The sequence below is a fragment of the Scleropages formosus genome, chromosome 2, assembly GCF_900964775.1.
Source record: "Scleropages formosus chromosome 2, fSclFor1.1, whole genome shotgun sequence".
Taxonomy (NCBI): Eukaryota; Metazoa; Chordata; class Actinopteri; order Osteoglossiformes; family Osteoglossidae; genus Scleropages; species Scleropages formosus.
In genome coordinates, this window is record NC_041807.1 from 29,609,326 (window position 1) to 29,626,506 (window position 17,181).

The 17,181-nt window shown below is 47.0% G+C and overlaps 1 protein-coding gene across 1 annotated transcript in view; it reads right to left on the bottom strand.

Annotated features, from left to right (window-relative positions):
* Positions 1 to 12,487, bottom strand: part of nol4lb (nucleolar protein 4-like b) — a 69,426-nt gene extending 56,939 nt beyond the window's left edge. Inside the window, exons 1-2 of the mRNA XM_018756542.2 lie at positions 12,458 to 12,487; positions 11,865 to 12,232 (exon numbers count right to left, since the gene is read on the bottom strand). Coding sequence (XP_018612058.1) covers positions 11,865 to 12,200 — 336 coding nt within the window. The 5' untranslated portion in view covers positions 12,201 to 12,232; positions 12,458 to 12,487. The remainder of the gene's footprint in view (positions 1 to 11,864; positions 12,233 to 12,457) is intronic.
* Positions 12,488 to 17,181: the final 4,694 nt, after the last annotated feature.

A 17,181-nucleotide genomic window follows, 5' to 3' on the forward strand; every position in this document is an offset into this window, starting at 1 on the left:
CCTTCATAAACAGGACATCAACACAAGTTTTGCAGCCCAGCAGAAATGGATTGTGACGAATGCCAGTAGATAGGCCTATATCGTACCCTTATTCTGTGTGCTGTAACACTCTTGCCTCCTAGTCTGTACAAGTAGCAGCAGGTGTCGTGAACTTGCTGACCTCGAGCGATGTAGCAGGAAATGCCATCTGGTGAAGCCAATGGCATGACCGCCCAGCCCAGGAGAACATGGAAGTCGCCAGACAGAGTCCGGCAGCCTGAACACCGCACCCGCAACATACTGGCAGGACATCCAAGAACACAGCAAGACAATACGGTGCACTGGGTGAAAAGAATCAGCCCGAGAAGGTTGAATAGGGTGGGCTGCGTTGTGCAAAACCCAGATCAAACTGAAGTGCAGAAACAGCTCCCCTACAGGAATATGCGCAGGCCAGTCCCTACAGCAGATCAAGAGGAACAAAGGTACAATTCTGGGCCTTCTGGAGAAAAAAAAAAAAAAACAGGCTGACCAGCCCTCTCCCCTCCGTCACTAAAGCGTGCCATCTTGCTCCGTTCTCTGGGTTCACGAGGCCTCCTTCATTATATCCACATTACCTCTGGGTTCTGCTCCCATGGCCTGCCTGGGCTCAACTACAGCATGATTAAACACTTGACGATACCAGCGTCTCTGCCTGCCCTCTGCCCAGCCACTGCCCCTCGAAGGCATCATTCTGTTTCTTTCATTCTCCCCCAAGATGCAAATGATCTTCCTCCATTTTGCCTTCAGTGCTTCGGTATCAGAATTACTTGCCGAACTCCTAATGCCACAAATATACAGTATATAAGGGCTTAATGTAAAATAAATGAAAGTCGAAAAACAAATTCTACAATTACTATTGGATTTATTATTATAGTGGGTGACCCTTGATTTAGATCTGTCAATATAATTACAGGATGCGAGAAGGTGTGTACCGAGACTGAAATTCTGAGACGTAACTGCAACGTTTTGATAAATACACAGGAATGACACGCATATCAGAAACATGGGCCTGCTGATTATGTGATGGGACTCACAGCCAGAACAGAAAAGAACCCATGATCTGAGGGGGGGCATTTGGGGGTGGGTGGTCCTGAGCAGGATGCTTTTGTTACATTGCAGTAACAGCTCCAGGGACAAGCAGAATAGAAGGGGCAGGCATCCTTTCCCAAAGTCTCCTCTGCTATATCATTCTGGGCACTCTCAATCATCCATGCTTGTAAGCGCTACACCCTTCTTTATCATGTGCAGTGGAGCCTAGGTCCTCCTCATTTATGGAGTGCACAAAAAGGAAAACGGTGTGTGAAGACTAGGAGGAAATGGGAAAGGGAGTCTTATGGCCAACAGCAGGGATGTGGTTCATCCCACCCTTAGGGACCTGGGTCTGGGAAAGGTGGTGATCCTCTCTCGTTTACAGAGCATATCCGTGGGATGCACAGCAAGAATTTGTGGAGACCTGTCAGAAACAGAGCTGGATCACACACACACACGTATTAGTGTTTAAAAAAAAAAAAGAAAAAGAAAAAAAAAAACCTTGAAACACTCCTTAGCAACAAAGACCAATTTCGCATTCCACCTCAGAATGGACGTGGAGCTCTGAAAGAGTGCATGGGTGGAGATGGAGATGAGCTTGTTAGTCTGTATGAGTGTAGGGTTGCTGTATGTGGCTCGTGAGAATAAATTCATAAGTCTGTCTACGTGTATGCGTGTGTGTGCGTGCAAGGGTGTATGTTCACGCGCACATGCATGCTCTGCTCTCGTGCTCCCCTCTCCCAGGGTGTGCGTAGGGGGGTTGGAGCTGATAATGAGGGGATGAGACACTCTTCCTCGGTCCCTGGCAGTCAGTATACAGAGGGGTGGAAATTGAGGCCCCAGAGCCAATTAAAAAAATGGTGTTAATTTCTCCTCCACTGGGAGGAAGGGAATGGATTCTCCATGGCAACAGCAAGAGCTCCAGGGGGAGGAAGGCAGAGCTGCGCAAGCGGAGACTTTACGTCCGAGGAGCGGGCGAGTGTGTGTGGCAGGGCATCGTGGGGGACGGTGGGAGGGCCCACATAGCACAGCAGACACCACCGGGGCGTAACGACAACCCAAGAGCCCAGCGCAGCCTCTCAAGGAGACAAAGCTAAATCCAGTGGAGTAGAGGGGGTGCACGGGGGTGCCGCACATTCGTGGCCGCCCTCTCCACTGGCAGCAAAGTAAACTACAGAGGAAATCAGGAGCCAGGGATGTACCACCACCTCCGTCTTAAGCTGCTCTATCCCAAAGCAACCCAATGGGGGACTGCAGAGAGCCGCTGGGGATTTATAGCCACGAGAGAGCTGACTGCTCCCTCCCCTCTCCGCCCCCCCAGCCCCTATGGAGAGCAGCCAGGTCCCCCAACCACACACACGCCGTCCCACCCCCTCAGTCACACTGTGTCCTCCAGAGCAGGAACAGCCTGACGGGACACCTCTCAGCTATGAGAGACAGACGGGAAGTGGGTCACCTTCCCTGTGTGTGCCCCTGTGAACGTGTGCGTGTGTGTGTGTGCGCGTGTGTGTTTACGAGAGAGCGATAAGCCATGTGCGTGTAAACAATACCAGCACCGGCCTTACTGACGCTTTAATTAAGTGCCGCGGAAAGGCCAGCACTAGGGTGACACCGTTCCAGAAGACAACTCAAATATCAAAGCGAGGAAACTGTAGACAAAAATGTGACAGAATGGCACAGTGCAGCAATACCACAAATGTGCTACACAAAGAAAGGAGGAAAGAAAAATGACGGCACTAAAAATGGACAAAAGCGGCAACCATGCACCGAATCAACAGCAGGGTTTATAAGGCAGAGCAATAAACTGATGAAAAATTGGTAACGGCTATCATGTTCATTAAAAAGTCCAACAGCTGGCTGCTTTTGCAAAAGATAATAAGTGGAATGAAGAGCAAATCAGGCAACAAGTGATTCTGTACACAAGTGCTTGACGCTCGTACTTGACTTACTCACGTCTGAATTCAAACGGGCTTTCTCTACGGACTTGAACTATGTCTAATTGATCTATTGTGAGAATAATAAAGTTAATCTTCTGCGATGTAAAAAAAAAAAATGGTGTAATTTCAGTTTTTCAGTGGTGACTAATGAAATTAATCCATTTGATCTGACATTTGGTTCCCTGCCCCTGTGTACTAATGTAATGCAGATATAATGAGCTTCCTGAGGGGCAATTTCTCCACTGTTTCAATGTGCCTTTACTTACAGTGTGTTACTCATGGGAGACTCATTGTGCGTGTCCAAACACGGGAGGGAAAAAAAAGACATTTACAGGGTTCTGATGGCATGGCAACGACCCACTACACCTCTTCCAATTAAATCTTTAAGCACGACTCTCTCCGTGTATTTATAAAACTGTAATTGGCCATGTTACATCAGAATCGGAGGTCGGTGGTACTGAAAATAAGAAACAATTTAAAATATATCTGTGAGACTTTTAACATTAAAATGAAAACTGAGGAATCCATAAGGCAACTGTGAAAAATTCGCCTTTTATCTGTTCTGACTTTGCCATCATGAGAACATAGTCCAGTGTCCAAATCCCCGAAGAAATGTGTTGAAGTGCTGTGAATGAATAAAAGAAGAACCTTTATTAAGACAACGTGATGGACTGGTGTCCTGTTCAGGTTGCATCCGGCCTAGTGTCCTGTGCTTCTGGACCACTGCGACGCTGCACTGGGTACTAACAAAGAATTAACAAATGTTTATCTTATAAGTGAAAGATTTTTATATTCACCCCAAATGGTTTAGAGAAGTCAGGATGAGGCTGGGTACATCAGGGCATTTTGGGTTTGGACCCTCTTTATTAGTGAGGCAACATGGGGGCTGCTGGTCCAGTAGGTATGGCCTCAGTGGCTGCGACTGGCTAACACGTTGACCTTTCACAAGCCAGCAAGGAGCAGCTGCCCAGTGTGCTGGACCAGCGTAGCTTGCTGGACAACCGACCCGCCATATCCCACAGCAAAAAAAAAAAAAAAAAAAAAAAAAAAAAAAAAAAAAAAAAAAAAAAAAGACTCCTTACTTTTATTTAGCAGTGGCCTGTACCCTCTTGTGCTGGTCGAGGCTTCCATAAACACCCGTGCAAAAACGAAAACCATGGAGAGCAGTCAATTCAAAGCCATACACACACACACACACACACACACACTTTCTGAATCACTTGTCCCATACGGGGTCACAGGGAACCGGAGCCTAACCCGGCAACACAGGGCGTAAGGCCAGAGGGGGAGGGGACACACCCAGGATGGGGTGCCAGTCCATCGCAAGGCACCCCAAGCAGGACTCGAACCCCAGACCCACTGGAGAGCAGGACCCAGTCCAACCCACTGCGCCCCCTCTTCAAAGCCATACAATGTAAACAAATAAACACGAAGATTCAAACTCACTGAGACTGTGAAACGATGACAGAATTTTCGGAGATGAAGATAAGAAGCTCAATATAGAGTAACCATGAATTAACTCGATCTGTCTGCTAGGAGAAGCGAGGGGTCGCATTTAAGAAAGGCCTCATAGTGTCCGTCCCCTGCAGCACATCTGCTGCACACGGAGGTGCTCTTTCGCCAGGCTGCCGTTCAAGGAAACTATCTCCGCTCCGTATTTTCAGCCGTCTGCATCTCTTAGGGCTCGCCCTGCACTTTCACCTCAGCCGCGAAGGCAGAGGCCCGCGTTGCCAGGCGAGAGGCTGGCCGAGAGCTCAGCGGTTTTGCCCAAGTCACGTGACCCCTGCTCCCCGCCGACCCGGCACAACGGCGGTCCTTTGCCTGGCCTTGCATCAGACCCGCGGTGCCATGCACTCTGCGAAAGGCTGCACGCACGCCGACTCCTACTCCGTCGCCTGCCCGCCTGCCTCCCTAGAACCCCCGTAGCATGTGTCAGAATCAGCCAACACTCCAGCTTGCTCCCCAGCTTTGCTTTCCAATCAAATTAACCACATCTAGTGAGCCTTCATGTGTGTCTGTGATGAGGCCTTGGGATCTGCTCCACAGCAAATGCCAGGGGTTATAAACACAATGCAAACTGATGAATGTAAACCCACAAACACACCCCTGGCCAGCCCCTGCACTTTCAGTTCCGGCCCCCTGTTTACATGGAGGAAGGAGAACTGAACCCTGACAAAGCAGCCCTCTGTCTCTGTTGTTCTAGTACACCCTCATCCACCCTGCCCCCCCCCACCCACCCACCTCCCACAGCTCTTTTTACCCAATACAGTGAGTCACTTCTGTAAATTACCCACCCAAAATTAACCTCTAATCCAACTAGTCAACTCTCGGTCTGCCTGTTTACCAGAAATAAACCATTTACTGCGCACAGCCTACAGCATTAAATGTTGCCTATTAATTATCCAGCACTCAGCTGATTCAACCCAACAGTTACCCAAGCAGAGTCAACCTGACACTTGCAACCAACTATTCCAAACATCAATAAACCCGCACTTAACACACAGCCCGCCTGGCAGCACAAACAGAGTGTAACATTCAGTTTTTAAAGACTGTGTGAAAGCATGAAAAACACACACACCCACGCACACAGACGCCGTGTTTTCTTTTTCATGTCTTCAAAACAGTAATATCACAGAGCCAGAGGGAGCTTGGATGGAGGATGACTTCAAGGAATACCCAACCAAGCTCAGATAACATCATACATTGCTCTCCTGAAATTGATCTGTTCCGTTTAGATTTAGTTCGAGTCTGTATCTCCACCAAAGCTTTTTTTTTGCATAGTACAGTGTATTTTCCCTGTTTCGTTGCTTGCTTTTTTAAACTGCACAATCACAAACAACATTAGAAAATCCACGTCTCTGGTGTTATTTTCAAAATTTCCAGTGTACGGCAGACACCAGGTCTTTCCCTTCGGCCACATGCTGGTAAATACTGACTCCTTTGTGTTTCTGTGGACCCATCCTGCCTCCTGTCTGCAAGGGCCAGTATGTCAATCTGCACTGCTGTGGACTAACAAGCTACACATGCACGTTCTGTGCAAGTTACATCTCTCACGCATGCAGAGACATACACCTCGCAGTGCTTGTGCCACCTCCATGTCCAGGTCCTAAATTAAGCAGATGCCTTTTGGGGGGGATGGGCCCTGCCCCTTATAAGCCACCAGTCCCCTGCGTCGACTTGCCCTGTAACCCATGACACTCCTCAACACAATTACTGGCAGTCGGGGATTTACGGCTCCGCAAGCAGCCGATAGCCATCCGGAGGGGGGGGGAGAAAAAAAAAAAAAAAAAAACAGGCAGCAGGTGCAGCAAACACCAGGAAAGGTCCTTTCTGTTAGTACAGGGCCCTTAGTTTACATTGTTACCCATGCTTTGATATGTAAAAACATTAACAAGTGAAGGCACACATACATAGTTTAATGTCGCTTGGTGAACATAATGCATAATTAATAATTCATTTCTTGCTTTCCACAAGAAAAGCAGAATCATAAGAGGGGATATGAAATTTATATTCCATATATTCCATGCCACATGAAGTTCCTTTTATTGTTCTTTTATTGCTTTTGGTTAGCTGGTACTGCACTAGGAGCTGGTTTTATATAACGTTAAATATTATTTCTCCTCCTTTGTCTGCATCCAGAGACAGACGTTGGCATCAAGCAGCTGCCGAGGTGGGAGACTCCACCCATAAGGCCTTTCCATCGTTTAGAGTTTATGGGCACGCCTCCTTTCCCTAGTCCCACCCCTCCACCCCATGGCACAATACCAGACACACCTTTGGTCGCCTCGGGGGGAGGGGCACATCAGGTTTCTGCACTCTGACACCTGACACTGCTGCCTGGGTGCAAATGCACAGCCCCAATCTGACGAGGGTGCCAGGTTCCCACTCGTCACACAACTACACCTTGGGAGGGGGGACAAGGGAACTGTATAATAATGAGACACGCCGCACAAGGACAGGGCTGGAGGCCACTGGAGAGGTCCACAAAACCTCACAGGCAGAGAACAAAAACAAACAAATCAATGAGTAAAGGGAATGCCTTGCAACAATAGGCCCATACACCAATACTTTATTGTATTCAACAGAGAATAAAGTCAGCAGTGGTTTTATTCCCTTTCCACAAGAAATTGTTGTATTCTCCCTACACAGCTGTAAATGTCTGGATTTCATCTGAGAATCCATCTGAGCAGAGCATGGACAGCTCATGTCACTAAGTCCTACACTCAAAATAATGAAATGGTGGAATCTATTCACTATTAAACAGGTATTACAAATTGATCCTTTTTAATGAAGGTGGATGGCAAGCTTGAAGAGGCTGTGCTGTGCCCCCATCCTCTTCCCCTTTTTTTTTTAGCCATTGCCCCCTGCCCAGCCCCCACCCTTCCTCCCTTCAGGCTCATTAACTACATCTGATTGAAACCTTCCCTGCCCCCAGCCTAAATTGGCATTACCAGCCACACAGCAGCTGCACAAGGCAACGGCTGCGGCCCACCGGCTCGCCAGACCATTATGAGGAAACCAACACTTTCTTTTAGCAAAGATGCTACCCCCGACATCACCCCATCCCGACCCACCTGCCCCCCAACAGATGCCCAGAGGGGGTGAGTACATGACAAGAGAATCAGAGGAGTCCATTTAACATATTTATTTCTGTAGGATAAGAGTCCCACTGAGATTGCCAAGATGCCTGGTCTGATATGAAGCTGTCCCAATTAGGTTAACCCAGTGGGCCAACAGCCACTCGGACCCATCATCACATGACATCACCAGTGGTCAAAAGGAAGCACAGAATTTTTTTTTGTCAAGCTGACCTCCTCTTACCTACCACAGACCACCAAAAAGCGCATCTGACTGCAAGGACCATTTGCAAACATTGAGAATCAATAGAAGTGTGTGCAGGCAAGAAATCAGAGCACATTTATTGGAACCCTATCTTCTGATACATTCTTATTCTTTTAAAATTAGATAAGACCTTGAGGTTCATATGATCATTAAGCTTCAACTAGCACAGAACACTGATGCCAAAACATACGTTAAGACATTCAAGTGATCCTCCAAGCAATTACATGGTCTGCGGATTATAATTACACAGGGTGCCATTCATATCACAGGAGATGCTCATTGACTCCTGTCAGATTGCAAGTCACTTATTCAATCATTTAGATAATGTCCTCAGTTTAACCATTACTTTTATTTTCCACCCAACACATCCACAATACTGAGTCTGATTTGCAGATACACATCTAAGAAAAGCTGCAATGTTGAAAAACAAAATTCGCATTCCACCAATCAAACCCAAGTCAACACTGAATTTATGTCCTTCTGTGACAGAAGGCCACTGATCACTTTGTAATAATGGCCCTACAAACCTGTTTGCAGACTTGATTCACAGAGGAAGGAGGACCGTTATGACCTGGCTATTTATAGGCACACATAAGAGACGGTGGCGTTCAGAGCTGGTGTCAGCTGCATGTGACACCTCTGTATGAGTTGCTTCCGCTGTGGCCCATGACCTACACCCTGAATCTCCACCCCCACCCTTACATCCATTCCAGCCCCACTCTCAACCTCTTCCTGCCCCTTGCAGACAATTTTACACCATGTCCCTGCCTCCATGATCCCATGTAAGAAGGCAAGCCTAAGAAACAACAAGCTGCATTTACAGCACACACTTGGAACTGAAGGAACATGCAAGAAACTATGCAATTCCCTTCAAGTGTCAGAAAGAGATGCAATAAAGCAAAGATACACTTGTAAATAGGAGGTGGATAATGAGGTTAATGAACGGAGTATACTTAATTAACAAGTGCTAACACCATAGCTGGCACACATCACAGGCTATGGTCTAAATGCATCTGAATGACACTTAAAGACAAATTTACAATTTGCTATGAGGCATCCAGAATATCCTCCCCCCCCCCCGTTTCCTGATTTTGGACTGCCATCCAACAATCTAGCAAAATGCATGTTTCTTAGGGGGACTTTAGCTTTTCCTAAACCAGAAACGGCAGGCAGCGCAGTGGTTAAGAAAAGACACTTTTGATCTGGATGTGCAACATCATGAGAAAGAGGAGTGCTATATTACCACTGAGCTCAAGATCTTCACCTGAACTGTTCCAGCTGCTCTATAAATGGGCATAATGTCAAATTGCTTTAAATAAGTTTCAGATTGGCAACTAAATAATAATCAAGACAGCTCCAGGGAAAACCATAGTCAAGGAAAGCCATAGTCCAAGTCTAGTTCTCTATAGCATTTTCACACAGAAATAACAGCATTATCTACCATCAGCTATACCACAGGACAGCACTTCCATACCCAACAACTACACATACACTGCATGGCTACTGGGCGCTCTTTGTGAACGTGTGTAAGCAGAGTGGAGGCAGATTTTGAAAATTTACTCACCGTAAGCAGACCAAATAGCAGCATCAAACCCCTCTATCTCTGACTGACCATTAAGGAGCATAGAGTTTAGACAGTTAGACCCTGTTGGATAGTCAGTTGAGTACTCCAGACTGTGACCTGCAGTAGCAAACTGTTTCCTCTCTTTACCTGACAGGCCTCCTTACACTTCCCTAGGGGGACTGGACTGAAAAAAGCAAAGCCAGTTTGGTATACATAACTCCAAAACTGTCCTCTCTGAACTGTGACAGGCAGTCCCTCACACAGACAGACCTCTTCTTCATTTATTCATAATAATAATAATAATAATAATAATAATAATAATAATAATAATTCTCTTGATGACCTGGATTATTTTTTAAAATTCATTTTCACAAATTGCAGCTATGTGACGGGATGTTCGGATGAGAAAACTCGGTATTTATTCAGACCGTAGTTCGCATTCCCTGCCTAAATTCTGCGAGGACCACTGATGTGACAGCCATGAGCAAGGTACTAAGATACTAGAAGTCCTCCGGCTGCGCAGATGCGTGCTGCCGAAACTGAATTTGTACGGGGTTAGCAACTTAACTGCGACACCCTGGGTGTCAAGGACGCTTATGAAGTACACACATGCTGTCATTCTACTTGGTTGCTTTATGGTTCACTTATTTGATGGACCGGCATCCCCCCGTTCAAGACAACCCAACCAACCTCACCGTGTCCCCGGGATAGGCTCCAGACCACCACAGCTGTGCACTGGAGCAGCAGCGAGTGATAATGGACAGAGATGTGGGCACACGGATGGACCCGAGACTTGCACATGCCATGGTCACACGGGTGATGGCAAGCACACCAGTCAGATTCAACATCTGGATGCACCGAGTCCCACATGAACGGACACAATCAATCATGGAAGCGGATGTGATTTTTAAGGAACTCAAGTTTAAACTTGGCAGCAGGGCTAGCCGGGTCCGCCGGCGGAGGCACCCGACGGTGGGAGCACTCGGCGGTCCCCCGCACAGCGCTGCTGCTCCGCTCCCTTTGTCCCTGTGCGCCTCTCCACGCCGCTCCCTCCCTGGCGCCGCTGTCGCCCGCGCTCTCCGGCGCTTCCTCACGCACAACTCAACCAGTCACCGGCCGACCGACCGCCGAAGGAACTCTTCTTCTGAGAAAAAACTCGGTTTCTAAGTACAAGGCAGCCTTTGTTCCTCGCTGACGAACTTTCGAGCTTAAAAAAAAAGAAAATAAAACAGGAACATGCGCCTAGTTTTGTTTTAATTCGTGAATGTTCTTTAAAATTGGATTAGGGAGCCGAGAGCGCTGGAGAATGTAAGTGAGGAGAGCTGTACTCCACTGTACACTACAGGACCCTCGGATCCCCCCATCGCCGCTTCTCTCATAACCATCCAGGAAGGTCTTTCCTTCGCCTGGGGTTACTAAACTGGTGTCAAGCCGCGGCTGTCAAACGTCACTAATGTATTATTAAAAGACGATGTACGTGCTGTCATTGTTATCAACAGTTGTCTGAAATGCCGAGCGGACCAACGGAGCATGGCGGCGCTGAGGGCTCTCTACGACACAGTTGTGTCGGTCACCGGACGGTATTTTATTTATTTATTTATTTATTTTATTTATTTATTTTTTTTTAATTCCCCCTTTCAGACCCCCATTAGCTCTGACGACTTGGCCACCGTTCACCACACTCTGTACTATTTTTAAAAAGTGGGTTTCTCTATTTTTATTTTTTTTTTTTTTCCCCCTCAGTCTTGGCTAATTATTGGCGCGAGCTCATCTCGTTCCTTCAGCGCGGCGGGCCGGACAGGGCGCTCGCGCAGCACGTCCGATCGACTACGGCGCCCAGAGGGGAGCACGCACACCGGCACGGGCTCAGGACGCGAGCACGCACGCGGGCACCGACACGCACGCACACACAGACACACAGACACACACACACACGCACGAGTTCAGTTCACACAAACCCACCGTCAGGGACCAATACATGCACACTGTTTAAACGTATCCTATGGGCAGCCGGACAGAGACTCGAGAACCATCATTATACCCGTCACTGTAAAAAAAAAAAAAAAACACGGTGTGTGTGAGGCTCTATTTCCAGGTACATGAACTGATGCGACCCTTTGTCTCCTAAGTACGACATGGCGCGGTGCTGGTGGACAGGGAAGCGCGGTGTAAATGGCAATAATTGCCTCTTTAACTCTTTGCGAAGGTGCATTTTACCGCCGAGGAGCCACTGTGGCCCCGGCGCCTCAGATGGGACACAACCGGGAGGGGGGGAGGGGCGGGGGCACAATAACCACCCCCTGTAAAAAAGTTAGAATTAAATACAGGTGTCAATGCCCGTACGGTCCATAAACACGTATTTGCCGAGGCGAACACGGCTACAGAACAACGTGGAACACACACATGACATGATTGAAGCAGCGGGACTGCGGCGGCGGCGGACACACACACACACACACACTGACTGGACTGACCGTCGCTTTGATGGGGACGTACAGCACCGGGCTCCCGGACGCCCCTTTCTTGTGGTCGCCTTGCACGCCCCCGACCTGGAACCCTTTGGATTTCACCCAGAATTTGAATTTGGCGTTGATGTGGCTGTTCTCGATGTACATGCCGTCCGAGTCGTCGCCCTGCAGGAGCGTCTGCAGAATCTTGTTGTATTTTCTCCGGGTGACCGTCTTTGTTTTACCGGAGTCCCCGTAAGTCCGAAGGCACCAGTCCTGAAATTCGCCGAACATCTCAGCCTCCGACACGACGGGGCTCCGGCTTCTCCTGCCCGCATCCGCGCTCGCTTTCTTACTTGACATCGCGTGCTCTTCTCCTGTCCTCCTCCACTTGGCTGGATTTTTAACACAAATGCGAGCAATAATTCCAGCAGAAGGGAAATTATACAAAAATGTATTCCTCTTTTTGGGAAAAAGGAGAAACGCTGCTGGTTCTCCGTGCCCGAATTAAATAAAGAGGAATATCGGTGTGTTTGTGTGTATCACCGTGCGTAGATGTATATGTGCGTGTGTGTGTGTGTGTACTATGTGTGTGTTTGTGTGTGTTTTCTCGCTCACACCTGTTTGCAGAAGCGTTTCGTCTCCTGTCCCAAACGGCACCAACGAACGTCAGGCGCTCACATCCTCGGCGGAGGAACTGAGAGAGGGGGCTGTCCTATGGACCGGGTGTCTCCCACCTGTGTGTTAAAGGTCTCCCGACTGGGGAGGAAAATGAAAACAAAAAAAAATCCCCTTTCTGAATCCAAGTATGAAACTGAATAATAACAGGAAAGAAAACAAGCGTGGCGTTAAAAAAAAATGCTGGTGTGTGGATTAGTGCCACGGACGGGCTGCGTGGGGGGGGGGGGGGCAATTAGCCGGCAGCTTCGCCGAAATGCGACGGGACGAATCAGAAGGACGGGGCTGTAACTGCAATAACCTGTCCCCCACCCCTCCCCACCTACACCGCACCTCTCCCCACTCCACCCCACCCCACCCCACCCCACCCGGGCTCCACGATCTGCACCTGGAACCTGGAAGCGTCTTCCACCTGTTCGAGTCGGAGCCGAGCCCCACCCCGTCCCACGCGTGCTCCAAAAATTGATCAAATCCTAAATCCACATTTGAGCTTCGATCATGGGAAGAGGGTCGAAGCCCATAACGCCTGAAACTGCCCGAATATGGAGTGTGAACGTGGTGAAGTTGCACACGAAGGGCTGTCCCGTCCGCAGCCGTGGGACCCGCGCGACCTCAAACGCAACAGGAAGAAATGGAGGGATGAAGAGGAGCCGCCGTCCCGTGCGGGGGAGAGACGGCCTTTGCGGGCCTTTGCGGCGCACGAGCCCAGCTGCCCCACTGAGAATTAATAACAAATATTAGCAAACCCTTCAGTTCATGTTCCACATACAGTTCGCGGATGCGGCACACCTTTTGATCCCCGTGACGTGGGCATGGAGGCAGCAGCGGTAATGCGCGCTGCTGCTGCTGCTGTTAATTATGATCAGTACTGCTGATGACTGGAATCACTACTTTATAATTGTGCTGCTTTTTTACGAAAATCATATTTTGTTTCTGTGGTAACAGCAGTTGTACATTAGTGTGCACATTTATGTGATATTTTGGTCTGTAATTGTAATTTGTATGTTTAAAAAATATTTCTGAAATTACTGGCCACATTCTTGTGTTTTTCTCGGCTTAACGGTTGTTTTCCTTTCACAGTCAGTTGGTTTTGTGGTCCTGTTTGCTGACCTGCAGATGTGCTCAACTATAGGAGGCAAAGGCATAACGGGGGGGGGGGGGGGGGGGGGGGGGGGGGGGGGGGGGGGGGGCAGAGGGGACATTTCCCTCCCAGTGTTTAAGCAAGATTAATGTGTGTCCCCAGTATCTGTGTACAACCACTGAGTCTTACTCATATTTCTTGTTCCCCAATACCTGGCAAGTTGTTTTTGCAACTGCTATGAGTAATACTGTGCATATTTAAGGCATTCAGAGATACATACAGTATATTTATGGGTATATATTACCCATACACACATGCACAAATATAAATTATGCCAAGATCACAGTTTTACTGGTTTCCATTGCTAATTTGAATCCATCTATTCAGAATAACAAGGTTTGTTTCCTAACAATGTCACCTGTCCCAAAGGTGATCAAGTCAAGGCGATAATTGCATAAGTATGAACTGTAAAACGAGCAAATGTATTGAATTACCAAATCCACTCTGCTTGTGAACAAAAAGCAGCAGAGTATGTTATTTACTTAATTGTAAAGCTGAACTGGACAGCATGGTGGCACAGCAAGTAGTGCTGCTGTCTCACAGCACCTGGGTGGTGTGAGAAAATGTAGGTTTGATCCCTGCTCAGTCTGTGTAGAGTTTGCATGTTCTCCCCATGTCTGTGTGGGTTTCCTCTGGGTGCTCTGGTTTCCTCCCACAGTCCAAAGACATGCTGTTCAGGTTCCCCCATAGTGTGTGAGTGTCACAGAGAGAGTGTGTTCCACTGGTGTATGGATGAATGACCCATTGTAAGTAGTGTATCTAGCAGTGTAAGTCACCTTGGTGAATAAGGTGTGTGGGCTAGTAACACTACATAGTGTTTGTTGTAAGTTGCTTTGGAGATGAGGATGTGCATGAATATAAATTTAAAGGTATGTTGGGTAAAATAAATGTAATGAATATTTCTAAAACTTTACTTTGTGATTACAAAACAGAAATTAGGGTTTTCAGAACACATTTTATAAATAGACAATATTCTATGTGTGACTGCATAGTCAATGCTACTTGCACGGAACGTATTGAATACAAAGAAGGTTTAATATTATGAAGAAAGGGTGGAAATTTCAGAGGTAATAATTGTTAAATCATACCTGTACCAGGTTTGTGAATTCTCCTGTAGGAACTGGGTATTGTTTTGTTAAGGGATTCATAGCCATTTTAGCATCTGTGTTGTCTTCCGTGGATTACAAAACTGAGTTTGCTACAGATGGAGCTCTTTCATTTTGCAGAGGCAAAAGTACAGGAAAACTATATGTTTAATTTTTCCCACTTAATAAGATGAACAGGTCTTCTAGATCTTCTGGTTTATGAGACCATTTGTCAGTCTTGTATAAATGCTTTAACATTTATTCATTGAGCTGATGCTTTTCTCCAAAGCAATTTACAATGTTAATCTATCTACAACTATTTACCCATTTATACAGGTGGGAAATTTTAGTGGAGTAATTTAAGGTAAGTACCTTGTATAAGGGTACTACAGCCAGAGGTGAGATCAAACCCATGATCTTTGGACCCAAAGGCAGCAGTTCTGACTACTGCACTACCTGAAACTACTTATCCCCAAGCAGGAGGAAACACACCCAGGATGGCACCCCAGGCAGGACTCTAACCTCAAACCCCTCCAGAGAGCAGGACCGGGCCAAGCCTGCCACACCACCACACCACCACGCCACCGCATCCCCTGTATGCTACGCTGCCAGCTGTTCCTCAATAATGAGTAAAATCTTGAATTTCTCACACGGTGACATATATGACAGCACATTTTGATTATTTTGTGATTGCTTACTTCCACATTTTTTCTGAAGCAGCATACAAAGCCTGCAACTGTTTTCATTCACAAGTTTTTACAGCTCAATTCTTTGTCTAGGGTATTATACTTATTATAAAAACCCAGAGCTGTTGACCTCTGATCCTCTACCCCATCTGTACAAATTTGTCTGTTTTTTCAGTACAATTTGGATGAGCACCTGACAAACTGCAATACTGTACATGAACCATCCTGTATAAGCAACAAGCAATAATTTCTGTTGAATCTCTGTACAACAAATATGTCACTGTTCTCTTCTGCCAACACTTATATTCCACTTGTGTGCTGGTTTCAGCAAAAATTAAATATGGTTGTAAAAAAAATGTGGGGGGTGAGGTGGCGCAGTAGGTTTGGCCAGGTCCTGCTCTCTGGCAGGTCTGGGGGTTGAGTCCTGCTTGGGGTGCCTTGCGGCAGACTGGCGTCCCGTCCTGGGTGTGTCCCCTCCCCCTTCAGCCTTACGCTGTTGCCGGATTAGGCTCCGGCTCGCTGTGACCCCGCTTGGGACAAGCAGTTTCAGTCAGTGTGTGTATAAAAAATGTACCCTTCTATATGAGCAGAACGTAAACTCTTCTGAAGTTATTTCGTAAACATTGAAAATATTTTCTAGGTTTTTGTCAAATTTTGCCCTCAAAATTTAGTGTGTGTCTGCAATGTGTGAACTCAGTTCCTATAGCATATACCTCTTGATGAGTATGTGACTAACTGTGCTAATCTACAGAACAACACTGCAATCGTTCATGAACAGGTCATGCTAGCAGAAACACACTGTTTTTGAGAGAGAGAGAGAGAGAGAGAGAGAGAGAGAGAGAGAGAGAGAGAGAGAGAGAGAGAGAGAGAGAGAGAGAGAGAGAGAGAGAGAGAGAGAGAGAGAGATGAGGTTTGGGGGTGAAGAGAGAATGAGTGTGTGACAGTGATTTTTAGTTATGTGTCAGCTACTTTTCCTCCCTGTTGTTATTTCTACTCTACCCTGTCTTTCTACCTGCAGTGGCAATGAGAGAGTAACGGGCCAGTAAGAGCAGGAGACAACTGTTGGGATTTAATATGTCTAAATGTACATGCACCAGACACACAAGCATACACAAAGCAATGCAAACAAACCAGCACACGGACAGGCCTTGGCAATACTCTTTCTGACAGAAACACTGATGCATGTTTGGCATTTCTAAATAACCGTTTTCTACTAGTTTTTATTTCAAGAAAAAATGTTACGAAAAAGCACTTAATTTTTTAAAATAATTTCTGATTCATTTATCATTCTTCGGAACATTATTTAATAAATATGTATGGGAAATATGGAGTATTTCTGTTTAAAAAAGAGGGAGGTGTGGTAGTGCAGTGGGTTGGACCACGGTCCTGCTCTCCGGTGGGTCTGGGGTTCAAGTCCCCCTTGGGGTGCCTTGCGACGGCCTTGCGACGGACTGGCGTCCCGTCCTGGGTGTGTCCCCTCCCTCTCCAGCCTTACGCCCTGAGTTGCCGGGTAGGCTCCGGTTTCCTGTGACCCCGTATGAGACAAGCGGTTCAGAAAATGTGTGTGTGTGTTTAAAAATGTGAACAAAATTGTATGGAAGAAAGCCCATATATTTCCTCTTTTCTGAAACACTATGCTTTTATGCTCCCACCCAGAATATGCTAAAACACAAGAACACTAATAAAGTCATTTGCAACGATGTTTGCCATTTTATCGGCAAATCTCCGCAAATTTTCCCCAGATACAGCAGCAA